The 11,192-nt window shown below is 60.6% G+C and overlaps 1 protein-coding gene across 1 annotated transcript; it reads left to right on the top strand.

Annotated features, from left to right (window-relative positions):
* Positions 1-449: 449 nt before the first annotated feature.
* On the top strand, positions 450-3,010 carry LOC144996329 (uncharacterized). Its single transcript, XM_078955722.1, has 2 exons — positions 450-1,775; positions 1,875-3,010. Exons 1-2 carry the CDS (start codon positions 590-592, stop codon positions 2,651-2,653), a joined length of 1,965 nt encoding a protein of 654 aa, XP_078811848.1. The 5' UTR covers positions 450-589; the 3' UTR covers positions 2,654-3,010.
* The last annotated feature ends 8,182 nt before the right edge of the window (positions 3,011-11,192 follow it).

Raw genomic sequence — 11,192 nt, 5'->3', positions numbered from 1 at the left:
CGAAAAGGAGACGGCAAATATCACCGGAGCGAGAGGATCAAGCGCAAGCGGGACCCGAGCCTCAGCCCTCGCAGGACTAAATCCGAGATTCGGCTCGTGAAAAGGAGGACCGAGCCAGAGGGGCCCACTGGTGAAGAACCGTCGCACTTTGGCGTGGATGTCGGCGAAGCTCACGACGGCAGGCGAAAGGCAGTTCGCTGGGCTGTGCCTCACGCCGGTTGCAATTTTGACCGCGCGAACCCCCAATCGTCGTCCTCGCGGAGAGGCCGTCGCACGGAGCGAGACACCGCGACCAGGCCCTGGAGACTAGGGTGTTGTTCGACAAAGGAAGACAGCTCCAGCGAAGGCGAGTACAGCGAGGGCGAAGAAGAGAAGGGCGAAATTCGCACGGCCGAGTACGAGGCCAAAGAGCGCGCGTGCAGTCCATCTGATGTCAGCGCCTCCTCCTCGGACGAAGACGACAAGAGTCGGGGGCGCGTAGAAAACGAGGCGGCCTCTCCGGAGGAAACCGAAGACGAGGCGGAAGAGGCTCGCGGCGAGCCTCTGTGTCCTGGTGCTGAAAGCGCGGGGTGTCGCGAGGCCCTCGCGGATGGAGGGCGACAGCCGGTACCGGGAGGCGCAATCTGCGTTGGACTCGAAGCCCTGCGGAAAGCAAACCACGTCGAGCCCACTCCGGCGCCTCCGCCTAGCCCAGTGGACGCCACGGAGCAAGACCGAGGCGCGGAGAGCGAACGCTCGCTCCGCCCGGGGGAGATCGACGTCCCGGAGTCCGAGGAAGGCGTCGAGGTCGCGAAGCGAATGGACGAAGAGCTGCACACTGCCATCTGGAGCATCAGCGGCCAGCCGTGGGTATCCCCGTCGATCCTGGGAGGCATGGTTTGAAGGTGATATTCACAAGTTGTCTTTTGTGTCACTGTGGGTGCGTTACAGAAACCCCTCCAGATATTATTTGACTTCGACTGAGGACGAGGAGTACGGTACGCTGGAGGAAGAAGCCAGCGCCATGCTGTGCGAGAGCGTCATCACGAAAGCGTACGACGACATCAACTTGATCACGTACCCCGATTGCATCGAGCCGCGCGCGGCGGAACCCCCAAACGGTTACCAAGTTCCTCCTCGGGTCGCTTCGACTTGCGTGGAGACGATTGAGCTTCCAGGCTCTCTACTTCCGCCACCCGAGACGGGTGACGAAGATCTCGACCATGGAGGGGACGGACGCCCGAGCTCGCAGCCTGACGTCGAGCCGCCGAAAAACGAGCCCGGCGCAGCGCTGCAGAGTGAGTCTCCAGGGCTCTGTCTCTCCGTGGAGTCCAACCGACGCGAGCCCAGGACGCCCGCAGAAGAGGAGCTTGCGTGCTGGAGCGCAGAGGGCAGCGCGGGGCCGCGCCCTTGGGACGGCATCCCCGGCGTCTCCCTATCCACGCTCGAAGATCTCATCACTTGCCCATCATGCAGACGGGTTTTCAACCGTGCGCCGGTGTGCTGCGGGTATCTCCTGCAACTCAATCGACCCGTGCAGTGCCTCTGCGGATGCGTCCTGTGCACGCTGTGCATCAGAGCGCAGGGAGGCTGCCGAAAGCACTGGGTCGTCTCCGAGAACGGAATGGTGAACGCCACGGCAAACGCGCTGGCTGACATGCCGGAGATGGAGGCTGTAGGAGCTTGGGAACTGGAGCGAGAAGGTAGCGACCGCTTCATGACGAGGATCGAAAAAGAGGAATGCGTTGAAAGGATGTTGGCCGAAGGGTCGCCAAGTGACGAGGAACTTCAGCGAGGTAAGAGGCACACCCTCTAGCACCTCGACCTTGCACAGCTTCAAGAGTCTGACTTTCCTCTCTCTGATTTCTCTCTCTCTTTTTTTTTTTTTTACGCAGCGTTCCAGACCCTGATAAAGAATCCAGCAAACGACATGTCTTTCACCTACTGGGAAAATAAGCTCTTGCCTGAGTATGATGCCTACAGATACGTTTGCATGCCTCACATCCCGGGGTTTTGGGACCGCGTGCTAGTGGGGAAATGGTGCCCCGAGAGCACCCAGGCGGCCATCGGGCCCGACGTGCACCTGCCGCGGCTGTTCGACGTGGACATGGGCACGCATTACTTTCACTGGTGCTGTTTCGTGTTCAAGGAACAGATCGTCTTGGCAGCGTGGTGCACCACCAGAGTGTGCCAGGGTGGGAGCATGAGAGTCCTCCCACTGATCGACAGTTCTTTGAGGGAGACAGTGTCCGAGGTCAAGTTCAAGAGGATGATTTTCCTCCTGCGCACGTGGTTCACCGTGCAGTACCGCTCAAGGGAAGGCGGCGGGCGCGTTGAAAGGGACATCCACGTGGTCTTGGACTGCAAGCCGCTCGATGGACCCACCATCGTTCAAGCCATCGCTGAGCTTGCCGCCCGAAGCGGAATGGAGAAAGCGGATCCCAGCTACGTACACAAAAGGGTACGACCCTTCGCCTTGGACGCAGATGTGTTTTCGGCTAAAAACGCAGCTGCGGCCGCTCTGTTCGACTACAGGCCGCTGTCTTGCTGCCAATCCCAGACGCTTTACATGAACGTGGCAGAGGAGTTCAGCGACTGCCACCGTAACTCGGAGACTGGAAATACGCTGACCCGACCCATTTGCTACGAAGGTGACAAAAATGTCTACGTATGAACATTTTTGCTCACAATGTTCACATTATTTCATCATCATTTTTTTGTATTATATTTTTTTTTTAAAAAAAACAGGTGTGTGGAACATGATTGCATAGGAATTGTCATCGAAGTGTTTCGCTTTTACTCTTTTACAATTTGTTTTCTTTACCACAGTTATCTCAGAGGTTTCTTTCGACAAGCAGATGTTATTCCTTGTGACTGCCATTGAAACAGCGAAGGCTTGCGTAGTTGTCTTTCTACCTCGTGCATTTCTTTTTCATAGCATGCAATCCAATCACATGAACTGTACCCTCTTGAAATGTAAGACTTATTTTCCTTTTGTACTTTGAATAAAATCATATTGCTGTTGATTGAAGTACGCCTACTGTAGTCTCACATCTTCTCTCTACATTTCTTGGCAAACAGAATATGGAAACAAGCCAAGCAGTTGTGTTTTCAGAAATTATTTTATTCAGAATTTGTTACAAGATCAACACACACAGACAGTCAAACACTGTTGCATTTGAAAACAAAACAAAAAAGAGACACACTTTATACAAAGGGCAGGTACACTAAGAAAGAAAAGAAAAGAAAAGCCCTGAAACCCCAACAACCCAGACCTTCCGGTAGGAATTTATATGCGTTCCCCATCAGAGAACCGTAGCGGGACTACCCAGTTTAAGGGCGGTCACACGAGCCAGTGAGGGTGCCTCTGAGTAAGATGGCCGTCTTCGTAAGCCCCGCTGGCATCTTCCACCGTCATTTTAGACACCGGTTCCCTCATGTCGTCGAGGTCCCTGTGGACGTTCAAGGCGAGCACCGTCCTGTTTATCTTGGCCGAAGCGTTGAGTTGAAGCCCCACGCTGTCTGACAGAGTGTCCACCGCGCCCACCAGCCTGACAGCATCGATCCGGCCCCTGAGCGCCATGAGCATGTAGCGGAGCTGGTCCCTCTGAGTCTCGGCCGAGCGCAGCTCGTTCACGTACTCGGCGGTCACGGCCCTGTCACATGACTCGGAGCCGATGATCCCCTTGATCATTTCTATGTTCGCGTCCAGGCCCGTGATGGACCTGGCCACTGTGTTGATGGCGGCGTCCACTTCGGCCTCCTCCCTCTTCCTAATCAAGGCGATGGCGCGCTCGCGGTCAACTGGGTGCATGTACAGGGTCACGAAGAAATTGACCCCGCACAAAAGCACCAATTCAGCAAAGGCCCAGAGTCCGCGGGCCACCTTGCGCGCTAAGCCGGGCCCCCTGACCCGAGGCATCCTTCCTCCCTGCTTTCTCTTCTCTCTCCTTTCTCCCGCGCGCTTCGCCCGTTTTACGTTCCGTTTCCTCCCTCACAAGAACAGCCTGCGACCATGGTTGGGGCTCTCGAATATCCTGCTGAATATGGGAGCTATCAACCGAGCGGTGGTCTGCATGGGGTTGCAAGCGAACAGGCCCGTGCCGCTGATTCTGGGCGCGAGCCTGTCGACGAGGGGCTCGCCGCCCGTCGCGGCGCAGGCGCTCATGAGCTTCCTGTCCGAGGTCTTCCCGATGCTGTAAGTACCGCAGAAAGCCACCCCGAGCGAGGGCTGCATGATGTCCGTGGCCCGCTTGTTCCCATTCGCTCTCTCCGTGGTGTCCTTGAAGAGGTCCCCCACGTGATCCAGCACGCTCTTTTCGAACTCCGCCGCGTGCAGGGCGTCGCAGAAGACGCTGTGGTTGCTGTCCTCTCCGCCGTCGCCTCTGCGTCTGCCTCGCGACCTGAGCGCCGAGCTGAAGGGCCTGAGCAGAGTGGGCATGCAGGTGTAGGCCTCCGAGCGCATGAGCGGATCCAAGGGCACCTCGCCCGTGAGTCCCTGCAGGCTCTGGGACCGGCCGGTGGTGAAGATGTACGGCCTGCGGTAGCCGCAAGCGCTGTCGGACTCCGGGCAGAAGCCGTTGAAGGCGTCCGCGATCACCATGTCGTACGGCCCTCCGCGCCCCTCCAGGTGCACGTCTCCCCCTCGCACGTCTTTCATGTACAGGTTGGGGATGTAAAGCCCGGGCGACTCCAGGGTGTCCGGTATCACCACCGACTCGCAGTACTGGTTCACGGTGCACACCTGGTGAGTGTTGTTCGCCGTCGGGTTGCACAGCACCTGCGTGCCCAGCGCGTACAGAGCCGACTTTTGCTGCATCAGGGACACTCCGCAGCCCGTGAACCTCACTCCCCTGAACATCAGGTAGGACAAGCCGGAGTAGTAGACGGTGTCGTAGTGATCCCTGACCACGTCGTGAGTGAGCAGGGTGCTGTAGTGCATGCCGAGGAGCGCTTTGGCCAGGTCGTTTCCGATGCCGGAGATCTTCCTGAGTCTTATCGACCACATGTACGTGACCACAGAGTTCCTGTGGAATCCCAGGTCCGTGCAGGAGACGTGGCGAGAGGCCGTGGGCTCGAACTGCTCGCTGGCGTCTTCGGCGAAGGCCTCGGGCGCCACCCTGGAGAAGACGCATTCCCCGGTCAGACGGGCGACGGTCAATCCTAGGTTGCCGTCGATGCCCAGCTCGAGAGAGAGGTTCGGCTCCCCGTCCCTGTACCTCAGCGGGTCGCGCACCGCGTGGGCTTCGTTTTCGACGACGGGTTGCCGGCGATACACCCTCGCCCCCAGGCTCGGTAGGATGATCCAATACATCAGGTTGCAGTAGTCCATGTCGTCCAAGGTGAACCAGACGGGATATCCGCGTTCGTTGACCGTGGCCTGGGACCCATCCATGGCCGCGTAGCGCCGGTGGCTGAAGCAGCAGGGCATGGAGGCCACGACAGAGTTCGCCCTGTCCCCCACCACGTTTCTAAACAGTGCCAGCACTCCGGTTATCAACCCCTCGAGCTGCACCAGGACCTCCCGTTCCTCCACGGTGAAATCAGGCGCATTGGCGCCGATCTCCTTGGCCCCGAGCGCCTTTCGCATGTACACGGCGCATATGGGGTCCGCCATCCAGGACCAGAACAGGCGGCCCCTCGTCCACCCATCCACTTCTAAGTCACGGATGGGCTGGTTCGCGAGAATCTTGCCTCTCATCTCCAGCATGCGCTGCGCACCACCGCGGTAATCCAGGGCTTTGCTGAGAAAGGTGAGGTTGAGGGTCACGGTCTTGGCGTGCTCGCTGTCTCCGAAGCGGGCGAGGAGCTCGCTTCCGATCTGCGCGATCTCGTTGGAGAGGCTGTTCATGGCGGAGGTGTTGAACAGGGCCACCCTGGGCCTGACGACCCAGCGCACGGGCTCGACGGCGGCCGATCCGTGAGAGGCGTCGTCCGGGGCTTCGGGCACAACCATGTTTCGAACGTCGAACTCCAGCAGCGACGCGGGGTTCTTGATCTTCTGGTACCAGTCATCGCTGTGCGCCAACTGCGCCATGCGTCCCACGGCGATCCCTCTGGGTCCGTTCCTCATGAAGGCGTTCAAGTCCCCCTGCAGCTTGTCCCTGCGCTCCCTGCCGAAGAGAGCTCGAGGACTGCCGAGGCGGTGCAGCTCCCTCAGCGTCACGCAGACCACGGCGCCGTCGTACTGGTGCAGGTACGATACCGAGGGCGATCGCTGGGCCAGCTGCTTGTAGCCGACCTCTTCGGAGTCAGTGGCAGAGAGCACTTTGGACGGCGATATCTGGCCGAGCGCCGGAGCCGTGCAGCCCACCGTGAAGTACTCCCACTTGAAACCCTGGGTGTTGCTGAAAGCTTTGTGCTCCGTGGACGTCTCCCTCCCGCATCCGTGTTCCATCTGCACGCCGTCCACCAGCGCGATGGGAATGCCGACCGAACGCCCGCCGCCGATCAGAATGTGGTTCACCGGCATCTCCGTGACCTGGTCCCTGAAGCTGGAGTCGTCCGCGAAAGCCAGGTCCCCGTCGCCCAGCTCGCGTTTGTTGACCAACTCCATGGTGAACTCGTGGACCCCGTCGCCCCGCGACTTCTCGTCGGCGGCGGTGTAGACGCAGAACTCGGGCGCGAGCTTCACGTTTTCGCAAGCGATGCGCGTCCTGACGGCGCTGGAGTCTTGGGACACCACCCTGAAAAGGGTGTCTCCCATGACGAGGACCTCTGGCCTGTCGCTGCAGAGGACCCTGCGAGCGTTCTCCACCACGCACACGAAAGAATCCGGATGCGTGTTCACGGTGCCGCACATGAGCTCGGCCATCGTCAGCACAGAGTCCAGCTTCTCCGCTCTGGGGAGGGATGAGAGTTTCTGGCAGATCCTGTCCGTGAGCGTGGGCTGAGCCGCGCAGTACTCCAGGACCTCTATGGTCTTGGTGAGCTCCCACGAAGTCCTGGCCTGCTCCAGCTCCCTGCGTATCAGCTCCTCCGCCACGGAAGGCACCGTGATGCCGAGCAGAAATCCAAACTGCATGGTCACCACTTTGGACGTGTGCTGAAACACCTGGCTGTACTCCCTGGTCCGAACCCCGTTTCCCACCGTGTCGTAGGTACCTCTCTGGGCCTCTCGCTGATCCGTGATCTTGTAACGCCTCGTGAACCGCGTGCCCGTGGGCACGGACTTGTCCGGGATCAACATCTTGTACACGAAGCCCGCCAGCAAACGGCTCGTGTCCTTCTGCTGCTTGAAGAGAGACACTCCCATGTGGGCCTGTAGTATCATCACGACCGCGTCCGCCGACACCGAGGTGTTGGCCGCGGACGCCCTGATCACCTTCTCCGCCACGAGCTCGGAGAACGCCCCGGTCGAGTCGGCCAGAAACCCAGGCGCTTTGACCAGTCGTTTGGCAGCCTCCAGAGATCTCAGCGAGTAAACGCTGGGGTCAGTCTTGACCACGCTCATGGTGATTTATTTATTTTTTCTTTCTTTTTCTTTTTTCCTTTTCACCCCCCCCCCCCCCCCCCTCTTCGGCGAAAGGGACCCTTGCGCTCACACGATCGCTCCGTTGCGTTCGCTTCCGATGCGCGAGGCTGGCGTTATCCTGTAAGGTCTGTCGATCTGGGTCCCGTGCGCGTAAGGTGGGAGCTTGCTCAAAGCCGCCAGCATTTCCTCGCGGCACCTGCCCTCGTAAGTTAGTAAGCTTGGGTCATTTTGACCGTGGCGTTCCAAGAGCCTCTCCGCCACGGACACGTCCGAGGCGGAGTTGATAGCTTTCAGTTTCAACCTGGTCAGGCCGATAGCTCTCTTGCGCATCAGCGCGAAGTCCCTGAGGCGAGGTTCGGCTTCGTCCGCCTCGTCGCCTTCCTCGACGCCGTACTCGTCGCCGCTGTCTCCGAGGACCTCATAACGGTACCCGCTAGGGCCGCGCGCCGTCCGCCCGTTGCCGCAAAGGCAGCAGAGCGCCTTGAACAGTACGCAGAACATGGCCGACGAGAGGGGTCGAAGACGCGGCGGGAGCAGCTGAGTACGGGTGAGGAGCTGAGGAGCGGATTCTCATTAACCCCTCCCGGTTACCGTCCGAAAGTCGAGTCAAACAGAATTGTGACGATGAAGGCAGACGAAGGACCGCTCGACGTCCGGGAGGCGGCCGTGGCCGAGTGCGCCTTGGCGGACAGAGGGGACGCGAGGGTTCTAGAGGACTTCAGGAACGGCCGTTGCGCTCATCGTGCACGCAACCGTAATCGCCCCCGCGGAGAGGCGCGCTGGGACTGCTACGAGCAGTGCTACGACCTGTTGCCGCTACACAGGGACGTCGCGTCTTGGGCTTTTGTGAGCGAGGATCCGCAGCTGGCCGTGGTGATAGAGGAGATCGTGAACACTTTCAGCCCGGCCCTGTCAGTGGAGTTGCTGCTGTGCAACGTGCTGGGCAGCAACAGCGAGAGCGCCGCGTGCCTGGTCCGCTATCTCGTCGGGCACTACGTGGCCAACCGCCCCTGCTGCGGGCACATCAAAAGCACCCTGAGAAACATGATCCGCTGGACCGTGCTAGCGGGCTTCGTGCCTTGCCTTTTCCTGCCGTGGAAGAAAATCAGATCCCTCGGCCTCGGCCTGTCTGGTAAAGCTGCCGTGATCAACATGGTTTCGGGCTCCGGCGGGCCGGACGCGCGCCCTAGCAAGCGATGCAGGAAAGATGTCGAAGCGGCCCCGCCCCGTAGTGCCGGACGCCTGTTTGTGGTGTCGCCGGACGGCCTCAGCCCTCCCGGGGCCGCGGCTGAAGCGATCCAAGAGAAGGAGGCTCACGACGAGGCGCTTCCTCGCGTGCTCGAAGTTCCCTTGGACAGTCTGGCGGAGACAGCCAAGTTGCTGATGATGGCGTCGGTGCCCTGCGCGCCGGCGGCCGTGGTGTGTAAGATAGTCGCGGACTGGGTGAGGGGAGAGCGCGAGGCTTTCGTTCGGAACCCCGTGAAGGAGACAGAGCTGAAGATGTCTGTGGTGACTCTATGGGGTGTGATGAAGACCTTCGAACACGGACGGTGCCCGGTGGTGCCCGAGTGCAGAGCCTCCTCGTGCTTGGCCTTCTACGACAAGCGCACCGCTCTCGTCACCACGGTGGTGGACGGGGTCCTCTACAGACGAGCGTCGGTGTGGGACAGCAGCTGGTCGGCTTCGGGTCCTTCCTTTTCCTCCTTGGCGGAGAGGGCTCACGACACCGTCAAGAACTGGAGGACGCTTTTCGCCAGGATAACCAGGGGTCTGAACGAGGCCGCGGCGAGGCACGTGTACACCAGCGCGGGGGCCGATCGGTCGTCGCTGGCGCGCGTGGCAGACGTGATGCTCTCCTCGAGGGCCGAGCAGCGGGACGCTGGCATCTCGGTGGTAGGCAACGCGACCGACAGACCTTTGTTGGACAACCTGTCGCGAGCCCTCGCCTGCAACCAACAGACGGACATGCTGGGACTGCTGAACGACGCCGAGCTGCCCGACTCCTTGCTGCAGTCGGGCGCGTGCGCCTCGGTGTCCAAGCACAAGTCCGCCAGCGTGTCCCACAGCCTCAGCAAGATGATGGCCTCCATGATATCCGAAGGCAAAGAGGTCCTGCTGGTGCGCGGATTTCTGACCGAGGTCACCTCTCGTCCTCGCGCGGCTCTGGAAAAGCTCAGGTCCGAGTGCGAGGATCCCGGGCTGCTGAGGATGGCAGAGAACGTGTCCAGGCGTCTGGAACGTCGACTCGCCGAGCGGGAGGACGGGGCCGAAGGAGACCGGGATCCCGTGACCGAGCTCGGCTCGGACGTGAGGCTGGTGTGCAGCTACCCGTCCTCTGTCAGCGTTGCTCACCTGGAGGAAACTCTGAGCATTTGGACAAATTTTTGGCGTAGCGCCTTGTCGGGATTCAGCCACTTCAACAGGAGACACAACACCATACAGTACAACCACAGGGACGGCGTGAGAGAACTGGAGTCCGGATCCCCCGTGCACATCTTCCACAGCGCCCTGGTCGCTCTCCTCAACACGTCCGGTGCCACGTTCGCCGACAGCCTGTCGGGGAGAAAGCCAGACGGGTCCCTCTCCGTGAGCGATATCATGCTCACAAAGGATTCCCTGCACCCGCCTGCCTACGGCCTGCTGTTGGCGAACAAACTCGGCCTCAGGCCCTCTGACGTGAAAAGCTGCGAAGAGGTCACGACGGAAGAGCGGGTCCCGGGTGCTCCGCACGACCCGTCCGCGCTCTACATCAGCCCGCAGCCCCGAGAAGCTTCGGCCGAAACCACAGTGGGCACCGGGCGTTGATGAGACGACGAGACACGGACTCTCTCCCCGGAAGGCGACAGACTGGTCTCTCGGGCCTCTCCGAAGCTGGGAACCGAACATGGTGGAGACTCTCCGCCAAGCGCCCGGGGCTGCCTTTCTACTCGCCGAGACGAGAGGGACAAAGCCCCGAGCCCTCTTTCGGCCCGATCCTGCGCTTTGCGCGTGGGGGCCTTGACGGTGCCGTGACGGGGAACAGGATCGTGAGGACGAACGGGAGGCTGAGGCGGAGGAGGAGGAGGAAGCGATGAAGTCTCTTCAGGAGAGATCGTGGAGTTCTCCCGTCCGAATCGAGCAAATGTCGACTCCGCTTCGACCCTTTTCTCGGCTGCCTTTGTAGCTTTGATTCTTTTTCTGATGAAACCTACCCCGGAGGACTGCACCCGCCGTCGTATTTGTCTTTTCGATCTCCTGCACGGCTGGCCGTCTCTCGAGTTCTCGGGTAGGCTGTGTGTTGGGCAGTCGCCAACCTCTCCCGTTCTGACCCTCACGCGCTTCAGACCGGACTGTTCAGGCCCCGACTCGTCTCGTTGTGTCGAGACGCGGGCGGCCTCTCGACTCGAGCCCTCTTCGCGCCGTTCTCCTCTCTCAGAGGGGCTCAGGAGGCCCTCTTCGGCGAGAGCGGCGAGACGTTCCGCGTCCCTTTCGGATGCGGGGCACAGGGTTCGTTCGGCCGTCGGGCTCAGCGAGCTGGAACCCAGCGCGCTCGACTCCAGCCACACGACGAGGCTGGTCCTCTCCGCGTGAAGCCGGGCTTCGCCCTTGAGCATCCACAGGGCTTCCAGGCTGAGTTCTTGCACTTCCTCCAGCGCTACCCTTATCCACAGGGTCTTCCGGCGGCCCGGCTCCAGCGGGCAGAGCGAAATCAAGGAGGTTTCAGCTGGCACGCCGCTGTCCCCTAACGACCTAAGGAACC

Source organism: Oryzias latipes, chromosome 12 (genome assembly GCF_053564925.1).
Source record: "Oryzias latipes strain Hd-rR chromosome 12, Olatipes_Hd-rR_3.1".
Lineage (NCBI taxonomy): Eukaryota > Metazoa > Chordata > Actinopteri > Beloniformes > Adrianichthyidae > Oryzias > Oryzias latipes.
The sequence above is the reverse complement of the archived record's forward strand: the minus strand, read 5'-3'. Positions and strand labels throughout refer to the sequence as shown.

What these genes read in the sequence shown, in the direction of transcription:
- LOC144996329 (XM_078955722.1), top strand. Translation starts at nt 590, where the DNA reads ATGGAGGGCGACAGCCGGTACCGGGAGGCGCAATCTGCGTTGGACTCG. An exon ending in TGACGAGGAACTTCAGCGAG is followed by an intron (nt 1,776 to 1,874) that starts GTAAGAGGCACA and finishes TTTTTTACGCAG; the next exon opens with CGTTCCAGACCCTGATAAAG.